At 41.6% G+C, this 18637-nt stretch overlaps 3 protein-coding genes across 3 annotated transcripts; 1 reads left to right on the forward strand and 2 right to left on the reverse strand.

Moving 5' to 3' along the window:
• The first annotated feature begins 152 nt into the window (after positions 1-152).
• Positions 153-6045, forward strand: LOC306915448 (troponin T, slow skeletal muscle-like). Its single transcript, XM_079492773.1, is given in 9 exon segments — positions 153-216; positions 311-427; positions 804-816; positions 819-871; positions 2315-2428; positions 2866-2975; positions 5038-5128; positions 5653-5693; positions 5875-6045. Coding segments are annotated over 9 exon segments (642 nt in total). The 5' UTR covers positions 153-159; the 3' UTR covers positions 5921-6045.
• Positions 6046-6908: 863 nt separating this feature from the next.
• On the reverse strand, positions 6909-12316 carry dnaaf3l (dynein axonemal assembly factor 3 like; the record flags this gene model as incomplete). The annotated part of the gene is made up of 11 exons (XM_079492273.1): positions 6909-7053; positions 7436-7510; positions 7839-7953; positions 8123-8216; positions 8346-8468; positions 8677-8799; positions 9137-9337; positions 9713-9867; positions 11208-11301; positions 11655-11761; positions 12235-12316. The coding sequence occupies 11 exons, from the start codon at positions 12314-12316 to the stop codon at positions 6909-6911; spliced, it is 1314 nt and encodes a 437-aa protein (XP_079348399.1).
• A 331-nt stretch (positions 12317-12647) lies between these two features.
• On the reverse strand, positions 12648-18076 carry LOC306915958 (synaptotagmin-1-like). Its single transcript, XM_079493652.1, has 9 exons — positions 17922-18076; positions 16865-17062; positions 15290-15465; positions 15050-15148; positions 14615-14782; positions 14036-14203; positions 13828-13945; positions 13587-13720; positions 12648-13469 (listed from the first exon to the last, which is right to left on the reverse strand). Exons 2-9 carry the CDS (start codon positions 17055-17057, stop codon positions 13260-13262), a joined length of 1266 nt encoding a protein of 421 aa, XP_079349778.1. The 5' UTR covers positions 17058-17062; positions 17922-18076; the 3' UTR covers positions 12648-13259.
• Between the last annotated feature and the right edge of the window lie 561 nt (positions 18077-18637).

The following is an 18637-nucleotide window of genomic DNA, read 5'->3' on the forward strand; positions in this document are numbered from 1 at the left end:
AGCTATTTACAACACATGTTGTATGCTCCTTTGCAGACCCATGGTTTCCCAGCATGCAGCACGTTACTTGGCAACTAGAAATAAAGACAACTTTGATACGTCTGTTTCTGCCCTCAATGAGCTATTTACAACACATGTTTTATGCTCCTTTGCAGACCCATGGTTTCCCAGCATTGTGCTCCTAAAATCCCTGAGGGGGACAGGGTAGATTTTGACGTATGTTTCAACCCTTACTACAGAGATTTTAAAATCAACTGGTGTATCATGATTGTTGACAACAGTTGTCCTTGATTCCTACATTCTCACACAGGACATCCACAGGAAGAGGATGGAGAAGGATCTTTCGGAGTTGCAGACTCTGATAGATGTTCACTTTGACCAGAGGAAGAAAGAGGAAGAGGAACTGATTGGACTGAAATATAGGATCGTAGGATCATTTATTTCCCTCTTTTTAACAAAATTCTATAATGCTGTCATTCTTTCTTAGCTTCTACCTAGATCAGGATGTTTTTTGTCTCACAGTCACCCAATTTGACGCTCATTAGGCCATGGACCCATTGATAGAGACCCTGATATGAAAAGATATTTTAGATTCAATTAAATTGTGCAAATGCCATGAATAGAAATTGAATCAAAGTGGTGATATTGCAAAATAGAATAGGCTAGTCATATCTACTCATGTGGCTGGGGACCCCCTGGAGGATGACTGGGGGTCCCGGACCACTGGACCACTGGCCTAGAGACCACAGGGGTGTGAGGTTACACTGGTGTTCTGACAACAACGTATGGGCTTTCTATTCTAGGAAAACCGTCGAGCGGACAGCAGCGAGTCCGGGCTGAAAAAGAACGTGACAGACAGACAAGAATTGCGGTAATTAACTTAGCAGCAAAAGCTGCATGGGTAATTAACCACATTACAAAATGCTAAAATCATCCAGTCATAACATAATTAATGAATTGAATTAAGTGTAGCCTAATTTAAAAGTGACAATATCAAATATTAACAAAATAATTTGAAAGTCCTACTTTAATATTAATTGCTTTAAATGTGTGGTGTTGTGGCACTATGCAGGTCTTACTTAAATGTATGTGGTTGTGTTGCCTGCTTGTGTGTAATTTGCATGTGCACAGCTGCCTCTAACATATGTGTGTAGCTGGCAGACAGGTCATTAGTGTGTAGTGTATATTGCTCAGAGTCATAATAAGTCTGGTTGTCTTGTGGAAAAGCTATCCTGGAGCCCGCAGCTGAAACAGTAAATGGTTGGGATGTCTGGGGTCTTTGATAATACTATGGGTTTACCGACACATTCTCTGGTAGCCTACTATATCCTGGATGGAGGGAAGCTCACATCCACTGATGTGCTGCGCTGTCCTCGTGTCCATCTGCAGCAGTTTGTGGTTGCAGTGCAGACAGTTCCCATGCCAGGCCGTGATGCATCCAGTTAGGAATGCTTTTGGCCTGTAGGATAAGGCCATAATACAAACTTTTTCAGCTGAATTAGCTGAGCGCCACCTGACCGTTGCGTTGCTTCAAGACCAGGGATAAATTCAATCAATCATGAAATAATAGATACAAACTAGATAAAGTGCCCCTCTGGGCACAGGCCTCCTTGTGATGCTATAATAGGCCAATGTGAAAAGGGTGCCATTTCTTCTTACGCCTTGGATGGCAATTGGATGATTTGAGGCATTTTGTTCCAAAAATGTGTTTTGCAAAAATCCACCTGTTGGTGGCGCTATAACAGGCCAATGTGAAAAGGGTGGGATATATTCATCAGCCTAGTAGGAAAGTCTGTGAAAGATTTCACGTAAATTGCACAATTTGAGGCTTTTTGTTCAAAACGGGCCAATCCTGCAAACTTTGAAAGCCAATGTTAGCCAATGAGGATGGAATATGAAATATCAGACAGATCCGTCTTGAACACATGACTATAGAGATAGTGTGTAACGATTTGTGGGATTTTTGTACAGAATCTGGAGGAGTAATATAAAAAAAATGTTTTTCCAAAGTCGGCCTTCTGGTGGCGCTATAACAGGTCGTTGAAAATTTGGAGCAGAGGTTCATCGTTGGCATCCAGGGAGTGTGCGTGCAAAATTTGGCACCGACCGGGTTAAGACCTTCAACTGTTGTTGGTAGGCCCCACCTACATTCAACCTGCCTGCATTTTTTTTTCATCCAGTCCCCCTTATTTATTAAGTAATAAATAATAATAATAAAACTTTATTTGTATAGCACCTTTCATGACATGACATGCAGCTCAAGTAAAGTATTTATAAGTATTATTCATTCATATAACTCATTTTTTTTCTTTAGGAGGAGCGACAGAGGAAAGAGGATGAAGAGGCAAGGAAAAGAGCAGATGATGATGCAAAGAAGAAGAAAGTGCTGTCAAACATGGGCGCTCATTTTGGAGGCTTCCTGGCTAAGGTCAGTGTTGCACTCATACAGGGGTGGTAGTCAAAGAAATATTGAAATTGTGGCCAGATTTTCATTTCTACCTACTTTGACTATATTGAACATAGGATGTCAAGACCTGAAAGATTAGTCATAAGATATTCTGGAAGGGTTGTGGACCAAGAATAAGTCTAATTGAGGACTATTGGGTCATTAATTATTATAACATATTGAAAGTTGGGTCCCAGTGAGGATCTAGTTGTAAAATTGTGACCCTGATTGTCCAATGCCAATCCAAATAGTTTAGCAACGGTTGCTATGCAGGTCAAGCTTTCTTCGCTGCTAACGTGCCTATTGGACAAGGATGGGTTGGGGAGGGACTTAGTGAAGGGCTAATTAACCTCGGCTCAGTTTGTTGAGTGATGTTGCTGGTTTCTCATTGTTCATCTCAGTTTCATTGTGTTCTGCAGGTAGAGCAGAGGAAAGGGAAGAAGCAGACAGGGAGAGAGATTAAGAGGAAAACTCTGGGAGAAAGACGCAAGCCACTGGACCTTGACAATCTGAGAGAGGATGGGCTGAGGTCAGTTAGAGAGGCCTCGACAGACCTCAGATCCCTGTTAACTCTTTTTCCAGCTGACAGATGTGGCGGAAACTGTAAATAACCTATTACACCCTACCCTGGGCTATCAGTAAACTGATCTCCATTACAGGTTTAAATTGGGCTTGACCAAATGAACTCTAGAGCGTCCCAATTCTGGGCATGTCATAATAGGCCTATCGAAAATAGGTGTTGTGATATGTTGTGGCAGCGGTGACCGAACGGTTTGCGGAGCGGTCTTGATACCGGAAGGTCGCCAGTTCGTATCCCCGGACCGGCACGTTAAAATTACCACTGCTGAAGTGCCCTTGAGCAAGGCATTGAACCACTACCATGAAATGTTCTATGAGCAGGGCCTGGCTGTAAACAAGTATCTGATGCTTAGTCCAGTTACCCTGGGTAAATATAGTAACTTTGCTTTGCTTTGCTTTGCTTTGTGAACTTGTGAACCTGTATATCAGGTATCTTTTCCGAAGGGATATAAAAAAGTATGGGACCAGGTATAGCAACGGTATAGGGTTTTAAGTGTTTAAAGGACAATAGAATACCTGTGTTGTATAGTTGTTTTTACCCAATTTCCATATTTGTACAGTAGCCTTGCTAGAGACAGCCGGGCTCAAGGAAGGAAACATCATAACTATTGTCTGGAATGCCATGGAATTTGTTGTGCACATTCATGCTCTCCAAGCGATGAGGGTGGATTTACTGTACATTTGTGCACAAGATATTTCAAAAATCTACTACCCATATTGCCATGAAACCTTCTGAGGACAATCATGCTCCCTGGAGAATAAATCTTATGGATTTTGACCCCATGGCCTTCCCCTTAATCCAAAAGGTAATTTGTTGCTGATTTTTTTTATAATGCAATTCATTTTCTTTAACTTTCATATTTGTGATGTTGGTTATATTACATAATTACAGTATGTGTTCATATTTCAGTCAATAGACAATCAACCTCTTTCACTAATAATATTTCTTTTGATTTTTTTGATTTTTTCCTCCACAATTCCAGATATCTGTTCACGAGGGGCAGTGGTCTTCTTAATAAGCTCTACTCTACCGCCTTGGGAAGAAACCTGTAGTCATGAAATGGTTGATGGTATTGCACCTAGCATAGTACATGCACCATTATATGCATCCTGTATGGTCCTGGCGGGCAGTGTATAGGTGTGTGGGTGGGGTGGGGTGGGGTTCCTTAGTCTCAGGGATGTATCAGTGTGGAGCAGTGGGCTTGTTTGTGGGCCTTACAGTAAGTTACAGGTGCCACAGGGAAGAAATGTTTCCCATGGCATCAGGGAAGAATCACCTCCTGTAGCTTTTTGGAAGTAATATAATGCCCACTGCCCACTGTAAAAACAGATGCAGATCATCTTTTCTGTCTCGGTCCCGAGAACTTTGTAAACAAGTAAAAGAAATTTAAAATCAATCCTAAAAACAACCGGGAGCCAATGTAGTGACATCTTAGTTTTAGTTAAAACTCTGGCTGCCACTGACCCTTTCGGCTGCCCGCCTGATCCACTGGACCGCAGCAGTGCATGTGCACCTGTCCTTGTCAGTAGATGCAGTCAACCAGATGATGATGGATGCGGTACCGGTGAGGATGGATTTTAATGATGGCCGGCCGTGTAGAAACGGAGCATACCTTTTTGAGGCCGGTTGAATTTCAAAATGTTGGAATTTGTTTATTAAAACTCACTTTGCACCGTGACTACAAGTTGTGCGACTGCTTTGTTCTTTTTAACTTTGGAATATCTGTCTCAAACACGTTTCAGGTCTCTGCAAGTTGTGTTTCATACCATACAAAACCAAATATCACAATATTTCTGACCAAATATCAATATTGATAGTGTGACAATAATAATAAATGTATTTTTTCTACATTTGTCAAAAAGCTTGTAGACTCCACTATTTCTGAAAGTATCAAATAAGGTTCAAATGATATAGGCTTCATGAAAAAGTAATGGATAGAATAAGCACTAAGGAGATAATGGAAGCCTATAGTTCTCTGCTGATGCTGTGTGTGTGACTGTGTATCCAAAAGGGAGCGAGCCATGGAGATGTGGGAATGGATCAACCAGCTGGAGTCTGAGAAGTTTGACCTGGCCGAGGAGATGAAGGGACAGAAGTATGAAGTGAGTACATTGATTTTTGAGTGGTGCAACCACTCCCTTATGGAGTTATGTGTGTGGGTGGGTGCCTGCCTGGCTGGGTATGAGCACGAAAACAGCATGGTTGTTTTTCACCACCTGTGTGCAACCTAACAAACACACACGCACATATTAACTGTATATATGATGATTTTGGGTGTGCCAGTACAGTACAGTACAGTGACAGTACAGTACAGTACAGTAGAGGGTACAGTAGAGGTACCGACACACGGTAACTCTGTCATTTCTCAACCGTTTCGGACGCGGGGCGGCTCGCCGGAACCGGGCCGGCACCCTGGGTGCGTTCCTGTGGGAACGCACCCCCCCCCCCCAGGAACCCCCACACGGAGTTGCACCACTCACTTCACACGGGTGTGATTTTTGGTTTCTATACAGTCAAATCTTCGTTGATCTAGCTCCGAGTTAGTTACTGTTGATATTAAAATAACTTACATTTTAAGGGCAAAGCCTGGGAGAATATAACATACAGTGACTTTTTATGCTTTCAGATCAATGTCCTCCTGAACAGAATTCAACACGCTCAAAAATTGTGAGTTGATGTCCTACATTCTCCGTTTTTAGACATAAACCATAAAAACATGAATGAATGCAAAACCACAATCATTACGCTATATTATGATGTATTGATAGACATTGCTAAGCATTGAATGTGATATTTGTTAATATATTCTGCTCCAGCTCCCACCTTTCTATCCATTTTCTCTATACAGCAAAAAAGTTCATGGAAAGGGCAAGGTTGGAGGACGCTGGAAGTGAACGCGCTTACACACACACACACACACACACACACACACACACACACACACACACACACACACACACACACACACACACACACACACACACACACACACACACACACACACACACACACACACACACACACACACACACCATCATCATCAGACCTTCAACTACTACAAGATACAACCTTTTGCCATGTGATATTCACAAAAAGTTATAACTGATATTAAAATAGAACAAACATGATTCAATGATTGTCAATTCAATGGAGAATTCATAAAATATGGGGGATTGTACAAAAGTAAAATATCATTTTTTAAATACAAACAATCAAAAAGAGTATGAAGAAACAAAACATTCATGTGCAATAATAAGAAAAACTGTTGTGTAAAGAGCTCTGAATAAATATCAGCTTTACTCTCAGACAGTTTCATTTCTACAAATAATGCTCTTTGTTATTTGACCAGCTCTGTCCCTTCACAGTGAAATCCTTTCATAGTTTATTGTGTCTTTCTTGAATGTTAGAGATGTACGATTCAATTTTTAAACTTACATATCGGAGTACCGATACGATACCAGTGTGTAATTTAAACACATCTAGAACTGATGGGGGTCCTTGAAATGAAAAGGTTTGAGAACGACTTGAGCTAGGAATAAATATTAATTCCAATAATATTTGTTCATGTGTAGCTACAAGTTAGTAAAAATCAAATGTATAAAACAGTCGTGACTCGTGCAACATCAACTGAAGCAATCCAAATATGACTGTAAATGAAATATCATCATGTGATGTGTTACGTGGTATCGGAATAGCATAGACTGGTATACTCGCCGATGCCGATACCAGCATTTTAGGCAGTACCGGCATGTATTTTTACGATACAGGTATCGGTATCGGAACAACTCTACTGTATGTTGTAAGGTACTGCTGGAGATGCTGGTGATTTGAGAGCCCACGCAGTATATTTAGAGCTGTGCCTGTGCCAGGATTCAGTCAGCGTTACTCAGTCTGCAGTGTGAAGGTTGCATGGACGTCATCACGCTCCGTCTGCTCCCTCGTTGGTGCAAATCCAGCATCTTTAGCCATGTCCACCACTCTCTCTGCAAAACCCGCCACTTGCTGTTTGGTCAGGTCCAGTAGGTAACTGAGATGTACACAGTAAAACGGGTTAGTTTATTGTACGACCTAGGCATTTTTTTAGCAGATGCTCTTATGCAGACCAACTCGCAAGTGGGAAATCAGAGTAAGCAATGTAAACATGAACCCTAATAGTCAGCAAACAGTAAATAGTCACATGAGTAGAGAGAACAATGTAGTGCCTAAAAGAAACTAGGAAGAAGGAAGATCTCTGTTTAACTCAACATGACAACATTATTGAATGGTTGACCAAAGACAACAAATGCCATAAAATGTGTCTTGTGTATTTGTCATGTAGGCCTATAACAGAAAGCTATTTGGATGTCTGTATTACAGGTGACTGAATTGTCACCATGGTAACAAGACGGTGTTACTATAAAAACCCTCACTTGGCCAGTTCCACGATAAGCACAGCTCCCGGTGCTGCAATCTGTCTCAACGTAGGGTCCAACTGGTGCACCAAGCTACAATGAAAAACACACAGGCAATGAACGCGTGGTGATGGGAATCAAAGTAATCACAGTAGTCTGCAGAGTGGAGGAGTACGAATGAATCAAAGTAATCACAGTAGTCTGCAGAGTGGAGGAGTACCAATGAAAATACTGTCCTGACACATTTACTCACATGTTTTATGCCAATGACCCCCAAATTAAGGTTAAAGTGGTAAAATAAAAACTGCTTCTCATTTTGCTGCGGATCTTCTGAAACAAACGTTACTTTGAGAACCACTAGCTGTTTACCGTATGTACAAATGATGTACTCAGACCTATAGCCCTGCAAAATGTAGCACACCTGGCGGAAATGTAGATAGTGTTGAAGAACTGGGAGTATTTCTGCTTCCCTGGCAGTTTCGAGAGCGAATCCAAAGGCAAGAACGTCACTGAGACCCCATTCAGATGCATCAGATCTGGTACAAACAAATTTGGGTCAGGTTCAATGAAGACAAATTGAACTAAGGCATTGGGTGTTACTGTTTTATGAATTTTATGCAATGTGCTTTTGGTAGTACGTATGAATGTTGGTGGTATGGTGGTGAGCCTCTGGCTGCATTAATGACTCCTTTGCCAACTCACTACCTGTGTGTGGCTGGGAAATAGTGGAGCGACTCCCTCTACAGGACAGGGAATGGAACAACACCTGCACATTTGCACAGGAGATATCCTGGGCTGTCTGTGCATTATGGAGGCAAAAACACAAGAAATTCACACTCAACACGGTTCAGTTGTATTGAAATGTAACAGCTTAGCAAACTACTGAAATAAGTGACAGCGGTGCAGACGTGCAGTTATTACATTTTACCTTGACATGTTGCCCGTTCTGCGTCTGTAATAGAGTCTTGTCATCGGTCTCAATGCCAAAGGAGAGGTAAGGACTAGACACAATGTCTCCCCAGTAGCCCCTAGCTGCCACTCTGTCACCCCTCTAACACATGCACGCGCACACACACACACACACACACACACACACACACACACACACACACACACACACACACACACACACACACACACACACACACACACACACACACACACACACACAGAGTCATTGAAGGTATGTATTTCCGTGGTATGACATCACAGCATCAGGCACTGTCTCATAATACACACATGTACGTACATTTACTTACATGACTGAATAGGCGTGTGGAGAGCAAGGTTGGATTGGCTGTTTGGTAGATTCCTTCCCTCATCTCAAATGCCAAGCCCTTTTTCCTCCACTGAATGTACTGCTGTTTGTTGATAACGCTGCACTAAACATAGATAACAAGGAGTTACCAGAGACCCCTTTGTCAACATTTTCAAAAATAGCTGATAAACTCACAAAGCATCACATTGCAATGCGTTAAGAGCTAGTATAGATTGTCTATTTTCGAATAGCCGGAAAATAAAATAGAGCCTAAGTGGGCACCCCCTGGATCGCCCCTGAGGGTCCCCAGACCATACTTTGAGAACCAGTATCATAAGACACGTGTTACATACTGTATGTATGCCCACCACTGTGTCTACATATTGCGGAGGTGGAACATTCAAATTCTAAAGATTCGACGCCAATCTTTCTACCAACATAGAAATTGGATTCAGTGGTACCCCTCTCTGATGCAGCTTCATGGTGAGGTCCCAGTCAAAGCAGCCCTGACTGGAGTCATAGCGCTTTCCCAGGTGCTTCCTGACCCGGCCATCCCAGGCCTTGGTTATGGAGACGGGGGCATCACGGCCAGAGGATGCTGATGATGGTGGAGGCTGGATCCACAGCTTGAATATCCTGACCAGCTCGTCGCGTTCCTTATACTGTGTAGAGGTGCAAATAAAATGGAATGGTGGCCTTTTACTGATATCTTTGTGTAGCAATTACGATTACGATTATCAGTGCAATTCATGGTGACAATAAATTAACTGAATGATGTGTCATCAGCCAGATCGATTTTCAAATGTTTTCAAAAGTAGCAGATCTACAAGCTCACAACGAGCAATGAGCTTATATGTTTGAAGGTTTCCGAAATCGGTGGGCCAGGAGGAAAATTGTCCCAAACATTCTGGCACAGATCAGGCTCTTTAAATGTGTAGTGTAAGCATGTTTGAAAACAACGTTTGAAAGCTTACACAAATGGAAAGCGGTGGATCACTATACACAGTACAGTATGTATTCCAGGATGTTCTATTTACCTTCAGCACAGTTGTGTCAAGACAGGGATGTGAGGCTGTTTCCTGCATGTCGCTGACAGACAGAGAGAGCTGGGATGCAACGTGCTTCAGTGTCTCCTCTGTCTGGCTGCGGATCTCACTGTTTCCAAACACCTCCAGGAAAATCTCAGTCTTCTCTGTGATTAAATCATGCCGTGTTGGCATACTGTTAGTATGATAATACTTTCACTGAGCAGTCTCTCTTGTAGACACATTGGCCCCATTATGTCTAAGTTCAGCAGTACACATTCATATTAAAATGTGTGTTATGCTTAGATTCCCACAGAGAAGGTGTGCATTCATTCTGTCGTGACTGGAATCTCTTTAATAGCTTTTTGTTTATCTGCACAGGAAGATGCTGTTATGGGCCTAGCTGTGTTTGGGGATCCCTGGAAATAAAACGTCTGGGTTTCCGAGGCTAGGGGATTGGTGCCTGAAAGTCTGATTAAGGGGTGCCTGACTGCCTGTTAATCCTGTTAACTGATTGAACTGATAGAACATGGGGAGCATCTTCGGTGGATTTCTATTCATAATGTGGTTGGTTGATTAGAAATGTAAGGGTGGAGTCTGCAGAGTATATAAAGGAAACTGCTCAGTAGGAGTACTGTAGGCTGTCATGGGGAGAGGTTGACACTTTGCCTACTCCAATAATTTAAGTTTTTTGAATTGTGGTTTCTTTGGTTGCACATTTTGCCATTTTTGTTGTCTTGGCCTGAATCAACTTAAGCCTTTTTCTGCAAGTTCACCAGGTCTGTTCCATTTAGATTTTTTTACTGACTTGGTTCCCAGGCATTCACAACCCCACTTTGTGACAATTTCATAGAGCACTTATTGATACAAAGTTACAAAGTCCTAGTCTTAATACTGAAGAAAGATCAATTCAAACAGAACAAAAAAAACAAGGCAGAACAAAGACATAGGGCTATAAAAATGGATCAGGTCAAAGGTACATGGGAGAAAAATTTACTGAATAAATGAGTCTTTAGGAGTCTCTTAAAACCGTCAACTGACTCAGCATTTTTTAACGCCAGAGGCAAGGCATTCCATAGGGTAGGAGCTACCACAGCGAATGCCTGGTCACCCTTTGTTTTCAGCTTGGATGCGGGTATTTTTAGAAGACCTTTGTTGGAGGACCTGAGAGGTCGACAATATACAGCGAGGCCAGCCCATGTAGAGCTTTAAAAGTATTTTAAAATCAATTCTGGCTTTAATAGGAAGCCAGTGTAGTGCGGCTAATACTGGAGTTATATGTACAGTATATTAATTATAGTAAGGGCCTTGACCAACTCTAGCAATAACAAGGTATTAGGAAACCAAACAATTGGGCATGACTTCTAACTGTACTTATCTTGAATAAATTACATGGTTAGTACTGTTTTTGGTTGTGTAAAGGATGAATTATAAATACCAGTGTGTAGTCACTGTAAACACAGACTGCCAGACCCTTAATTGACACTCATTTGCAATGTGGACTCACCATGAGGTCCCATGCTTTCTAGAGGCGTAAGAGCCAGATAGACGAGCAGCAATTGACGGGCAACCACCTCCATACTGTTTTCTATGACCCATATCTAGAGGGGAAACAGAAAGGTCACACACTATTGTACATCAGGCCAGTGGTTCTCAAAGTAGTGTCCGTGGATCCCCAAGGGTCCGACTCCTTGAGTGGGTTACAAGGGTCCATAGATAAATGATTGATAGTTAGGAACCAAATGGACCCTATAACTATCAGGTCTGTAACTCAGAGAGTGTACACAATGGAACCAAATGGAGCTTACCAGTCCATTTGGTTCCATTTGAGAGTCGTGGCCTAATGTATACCTCATTGTGTTCCATGAAATTAAAATGTTAAATTAAAACTGCATTAGATTAGCCAGACACCTGTCTATCGTCAGTAGATAAACAATGAGTACAATAGGCTCACATTAAGGGTATCGGTGTCCCTCAAACCGGCAATGGTCTTCAGAATGTGACGTGGGTCTGCGCTGCCAACCAGCAAGATGTTGAACTCCCCCTCCTGTCTCTCAGAACCTATATGGGGGAGAGTGAGAGAAAGAGAGTGTACTGCACCGCACCTGTATACATTTGATTGCAAAGTTGCAATGGTAGGCCTACACATAGTTCTTTAGACACATTTCATTATTCTAGTAGTCCTATTATTAATTGTCCTTTTTTTTCTCCATGCACTTCACTTGCTTTGGCAATGAATGTTTGCCATCAATGCCATGCCAATAATACATTTAGAGGGTGGCTACTGGCTGTTGCAGCTAGCACTTGACTATATATATTTAAGGATTTGTAGGCTGCTACACAGCCTATACACTGATTGATTGATTGATTGATTGAATTGTGGTCCATTGTGGCACTAAAATATCAACTTACATCTCCCACATATCATTCAGTTATTTAGAAAACGCAATCCAATCCAGCATCATTATAAAAAAGAAAGCAAATATAATTTCCTGAATAAAGATCGCATTTTAGTACGTGCACGTTAATCTCACCTGTATTCAGCATGTCTCGTGCAGGGCTAAAGCCCCACCAGGTCACACAGCCGGGGCCATCTAGAGTTTGTCCTGCGCTCATTCTGCAGACTGGGGGGAAAAAAGGGAAAAATACCCTAGCCTACGGTGAAAGTAGCTGCTGTTGATCGTGTAAAACTCCTGATTTAATTAATGCAAGTTATTGTTTTCGATGGATCTTCCAGAAACATTAAAAGACATGCCTCGTTTGTGTTGAGTGAGTGTTTTCGTTAGTTGCTCACAAATCCCTAGCCTGGAGAACAGAATAACCTCAAAGTTTGGAATGTGTTGCTAGGCAATAGCTTCCCAAAAACAAAAAGGACAACGTGCGCCCCCTGTCTGTGGGGGTCTATCATGTCTGTTCCATACAGATGTATCAAGTAAAAAGCAGTGTATTGAAGTTTTGGTTTATTATCAAGTTATTTATTGAGACCATTTGTGAAATAGTACAACAGTAATACTGTATTTACCACAATTGATTACAGCATCACAACACATGCAGGTCAAATTAAATAGTTGTCAATTGAGGAACTATCAATCCCTTCTTCCATTAATCCTTCATAATTATACATAGGAACTAGGTATGCAGATATATATATTTTCTTCTGTTATACATTTAAACGTTTTTAAACACCCAAATGTCAAAATCATATTTAGAATTTATTTATGTACACACTAGGATACAGACTATTAGGCCTACTGAAGGTGCATTCACACATGGACCAGTGGCTTTGGTCTTCACAATACAAAACATATTACAGCCGTTCTCAGGGGTACACACACGCACACACACACACACACACACACACACACACACACACACACACACACACACACACACACACGCACACGCACACACACTCCATACCAAACCTGGCCAAAGAACAGAGCAAAGGCTATGGCAACATAACATGTGAACTGAGTAAACATTAGGATGAACAAACATTAGGATGGATACATTGGAACAATGCATTTTTGTGGATATTGAAATGTCAGAGGACAGCGTCCTAGCGAGGTTTAGCCTTCAGAGCTTCGTCCACCTCCTCCATTAGAAGCAGAGTGTGCCACTGGGCTACCGGACGTCTGGGATTGGCCAGCATGTCCGACCAGTGGCGAAGGCCCACTCCCGTGGCTCCATAGCCCATGAAGGTCTTGCCGATGGGGTCGTTGCTCCCCAGCTTGTCGTAGTCGAACACTGTTATGACCACCTGCACTTTCTGAAGAAGGAATAAAACCTGATTTATACTTTGCAGGAAATAAGAACTAAGACCACTGCACACAACAATTTTTTCAATCATCTCAAAGTGATGATTGGGGTGATGAAATTAGCTGACCTGTATCTGCTCAAAGGGCACCTCGAAGCTGAAACTCTCATTAAAGTATGGATTGAGCGTGTTCTTCTTGACTGTGGTCTTCTTTTTCTTGATTTTCTTCCCATTTTGCTGCAGAACAATCTTCACAAATGGATCTGATGGAAGAGTATAGGAGATGTTTCACTGCGTTTTGGTGAAATTACACATTGGGTGACGAGGAATGAAGCACGAAACAAGGCATTCAAGGTAAGATATTGTTTACCTGATAAACCACCGACATCCATCTTCTTAAGGTTCTTTGCCTCCATGATGTTGACAGTCAGTTTGCCATGTGTGGGTACATAGCGCAGCGAGATGCAAATGTCACCCAGTAGTTCTTGCTGTAAGGGACACATTTGGATGGTAATATCACAGCTGCATTTTAGACTGTGTGATGTGTGCATGCGTGTGTGCAAAAAGTGTCATCATACCTCTTCCTTCTCACCACTCTCCAAGTCTCTCCATGTCTGCATTGGCTGACCCAAGTCCACACTGTTCATGGGGATATTAATAATCCCAATCATGTCATGTTTGGAGAAACGGTCAAAGTCAAAGACTTGCAACACCAAGGTCTTCCCTCCCAACTCTGCATATGGCAACTGGAAAGGTAAGTAGTTAAAAAAGGGAGGGGGGTATACAGTATACAGAATTCAATTATTAAATACATACATGATGTCAAAGAAAACAATGTCAATTACAATGGCAATTACGTTTTCACATAGTTTAACAAATAAAGGACATTTAGTGACTGTACAAACAGGAGATACAAATGCATAATTTTATCACTCTGCATTTGTTTCCTTGGGTGGGATGACAGTGGGAGGCAGAGAGGTACCTTGACAAGGAATGAGAGACTAAAGACGAAGGGGAGTTGAGACATGGGCCAAACCTCTGCCGAACAATCTGGAATATCGACACAAGTAGACAGAGACACAACGACAAAGGGAGACAACCAACCAAAGCCAGACGATATCAAATAAACAATGTCACACTGACAGAGAGCGTCGTACCTTGAAGATAAAGGTTTCGTTAAAAACTGGGCACAAGTTCTTGCGCTGCACCTTGGTTTCATACTTCTTCTTCTTATCTGGTAATAGGAAGACTTTGACGTAAGGATCAGAGGTACCCCCCATATCCATGGCAGCAAGGTCCTGAGCCTGGAGGATTCCTACGATGAGCTTTGAGTAGAACAAAACAAGAGAACATTTTGAGTGTAGCCAGTGAAAGACAGACGTTATTACTTCCCACAATGCATTGCATGAACAGCCAGAGGTCAGCATGCCGAATTAAGTTCAGTTCGGGTATAAATTTAAAATGTTAAAAATGTGTAAATACTTATTTTTCAATCGATTCTTGTGCGAATTCATATTTATGTTATTATAATGTGTAAGTCATGGCTCATGGAGTTCTAGGGGAATAGAGGGACATCCTAGCTTCAGGCCTACCTGGGTGTCTGTGAAATTGTAGTCCAATGAGAACTCCAGTTTACCCAGTTTCTCCTTATCCTCCTCTTCCCCGCCTTCCTTCTTCTCCTCTCCCTCTCCCTACATGATAGATCAACATCTGAGCAACACGGTTCCACATACAGTACACTTACACTATAATTGTGATAATTATCGTGCCGAAAGAAAGTTGCTATGATTATACCTGGTTTGTTGTGAGTGAAACATAGATTTTCCTCATACCTTTTCTCCACCCTCTCCTTCCCCTTCCTTCGCCTTTCTCCGGCGACCACCCTTTGTCTCTCTCACTTTTTTGACCTTCTTCTTTTTCCCAAAGCATTTCTTGAAAAAACAGAATATGCAGCACCCCACCAAGGCCAGTACCAAGGTGATAATGGCACCCACCGCCCACATGGGGACTGTGGAAAAGAAACAGTCGCTAAAGATGGGAGCATTACATGTTTGTTACAGTCGACGTGGCAAGTCTCATCATTGCATTATTCACAATTGACTACATGTGATATGAACAGAGGGAACATAAGATCTGAACTATGATTATATACTTATACAGTGGAAGAATGAAGAAGAATATCATGAAGCAACATGCCCAGCACAGCTAGTACTGTACTTACCAATAATCCTTTTTTATCCCCCCAACATCCCCCCAACATCCTAAACCAGACAGAGCAATCAAAATTATGCTATTTTTGCTTCTCTACATTAAATATTTACAAAATTTAAATAAAACATCCAGATTTCCAAGGGGATTACAATCTCTGTCTTGAGATTACTTTATTATTATTATTATTATTATTATTATTATTATTTCTACAGTATTTCTACAGTATTTCTACAGTATGCTTTACTCTTTAATCAATATCCGTGAAAATAAATTGCATTTCCAAAGCTCCAGTTCTAAGGTCTTATAAGTAAGCTGTGATATTCGAGGGACACAAACTCGGATCAGCTCAAATGACGTGAATGATTTGTGAATGCTGTGGACAAAATGTTTATTTCTGCTTTTACACCTGAACTTTGTTTGCATATATGAACGTCTCCAGCAACATTCTGCTTCACGTTCATATAATTACATAATCACACCCAGGAGCTGTCCACTATAAACAGTCTTCTGCTGTCTTCAACTAAGTAACTGCTCAAGTAGTGGGGATAAGTTGATGCTAGTTGTTGATGGAGAGGAGACATTTACTCATTCTGTTTCCTCATACAGATTTCACAGCCATAAAAAAGTGTTCTGGTAATGTTAAGCCAAATCTTATTTAAACTAGGAATGTCCCTAAGCCATCCTATACAATTGACTCTTCCTACTTGCACAAGACACCTTCATATGTGTTTCCGCCGGTTCATATTTTCTGTGGAGCTATATCAAACACAGCTATGGGAAAAGTCACTGGAACAGGAAATGGTACTGTATGCCACTTTCAAGAACCCAGGACTACAGTTATGCACAGTATATTATTGAGGGTGGTCTCTATTGCTGCACTATAGCTGCCTGTTCAGCAGGCAGGAGGGATAGCGCATCCCATCTCAATGGGTGAGCTTGTAGAGCGGTTATTTTCGCCGAATACAATTAAAAATAAATACAATTGAGCTCATGTGTTACTATTTACTTAGGCCTCCCTGGAACCCCCTCAATGACTCCTGAGGTTCCCCGGACCCCACTTTGAGAACCAGTGGCATGCACCCTTAACCCTCCCCAAGACCAACAGTAGGGCTTGGCAGTGACATGGACTATATACACATGGGGGGGAATTGACATATAACAACTGAATTGAGAAAAAAGAAGAAGCAAAGACTCACGTGGCAGTCTTTCTATCTCATTCATGAACTTGTTCTTCATGTGGTCATACTCATGGTGTGAGTGGTGCTCTGTTTGGGTGTGGACCGTGTGGTCATGGTGGTGAACAGGTTCTGGTGTTGCCTCCTTCGGCTCTGATTCTGAGTGCTCTTCTACGGCCCGCCGGGCACGCACCCCGACACTAGCCAACCTCATGACAGCTGTAAAACAGCAGAATATCTGAGTTATTTGGTGTTAATAAGTAACAGGCTGAGTGCAGTTACTCAGATTCTGTACATTAGTTATAGGCTCAATTCTTCGGTAGTGTGAAAGAAAAGTTAACTGAATTGCATAATCCGTACATGCTTATGCGTCATGTCTAGTACCATGGCTTCATACAGCACAGGACATCTCTAAGCCAGATGCTCAACATGGCTGACCTTAATCCCTCTGTTTTTGCACCCCACCCATAACCCACCATGTCTAACCTCTTCCATATCTCCCATACCCATTTGCCTCCTTTATTTCTGCATTTTCACCTTATCAGCATGTAATTGGAGTGAATGTTGTTGCTTTGACATTAATCCATATTCATTGACCCTTAAATAAAGAATGAATATGGCTTCCTCCATCCATTTACGCCACCGAAACTGAGGAGGTATTCCAGCTGTAGCAAAACTACAGTTACATCACAATAGTCCCAACATTTTTGCAAAGGAAAAATATTCAAAGAATTTGATGAAGAGTTGAATATATCAGGTTGGCATGGATTTAATAATCAAGCTCTTAGCTTACATATGATTCATGATAACTACTTTGTATGTATTTGATGTATTACCATGCTTTTTTAATTCTTTGTTCTTGCTTAATGTAAATCGCTCTGGATTAAGAGCGTCTGCTAAATGCCTAAATTGTAAATCAAATAACATTGTATTTAATATGCTGTTCTCATTTCTGGACCGTTTTACAGAAACAAACAAAACAATACCAATATCTTTTAGCTCACATTATGATGCAACTGTCTGCCGTTTATTCACAAGGCAAATACATATTTCATTCAAAATACAATATTTACCTTACCTGGTAACCTATTCCTTTAAATTCCTCTATATATTGACAAATATGTTGGAATGACTTTAATGTCAAAGTATTTTTTGGTTTCCCCCGTCTTGTTTGGAGTCCTTACACACCCATTGTCTCCTTGTTCATCAACCTGCCACCGACCATATCTCCCTCCCTGACCAAGTTAAAGCACTGGCAAATCACTAAAGCAGCGTTGGGATTTAATCCCCACCCCTACCCACCACCACCCTCCAACATGGACTCATGTCAAAATCACATCTGTTGCTTCGGCTACAAGGCAATAACTTCCTTTATTTCTACAGCTTTTATTCTTTTTTTTAAAGGACCTCAGCCTAACTGACCAGTTCAAGGATCCTCCTTGTTGAGATCCAGGAGTGACTGCTCACTCATTTAACTGATGAGGCACTGTTGTTGCGGTTGCAGTGAGATTGAAGTGCGTCCGTCTCTCCATCTCTTGCTAATCCTCTTGGCGTAGCTGTCCTGGTTGGTGTGGTCATTGTATTTACACACTGCTTTCACTGGACATTCCATCCTTTGGCTTATAGCATGTCCCTGTACTACTAAACACAGATCCTTACAGTGGTGGAAGAAGTACACACTTTATTTTTGAGTAAAAGTATCAATACCACAATGTAGAAATACTCTGTTACAAGTAAGTCTGGTATTCAGAGTTTACTTGAGTAAAGTAAAAGTATCGGCACCAAAATATAGGG

This window comes from Electrona antarctica (assembly GCF_951216825.1).
Source record: "Electrona antarctica genome assembly, chromosome: 22".
Classification (NCBI taxonomy): domain Eukaryota; kingdom Metazoa; phylum Chordata; class Actinopteri; order Myctophiformes; family Myctophidae; genus Electrona; species Electrona antarctica.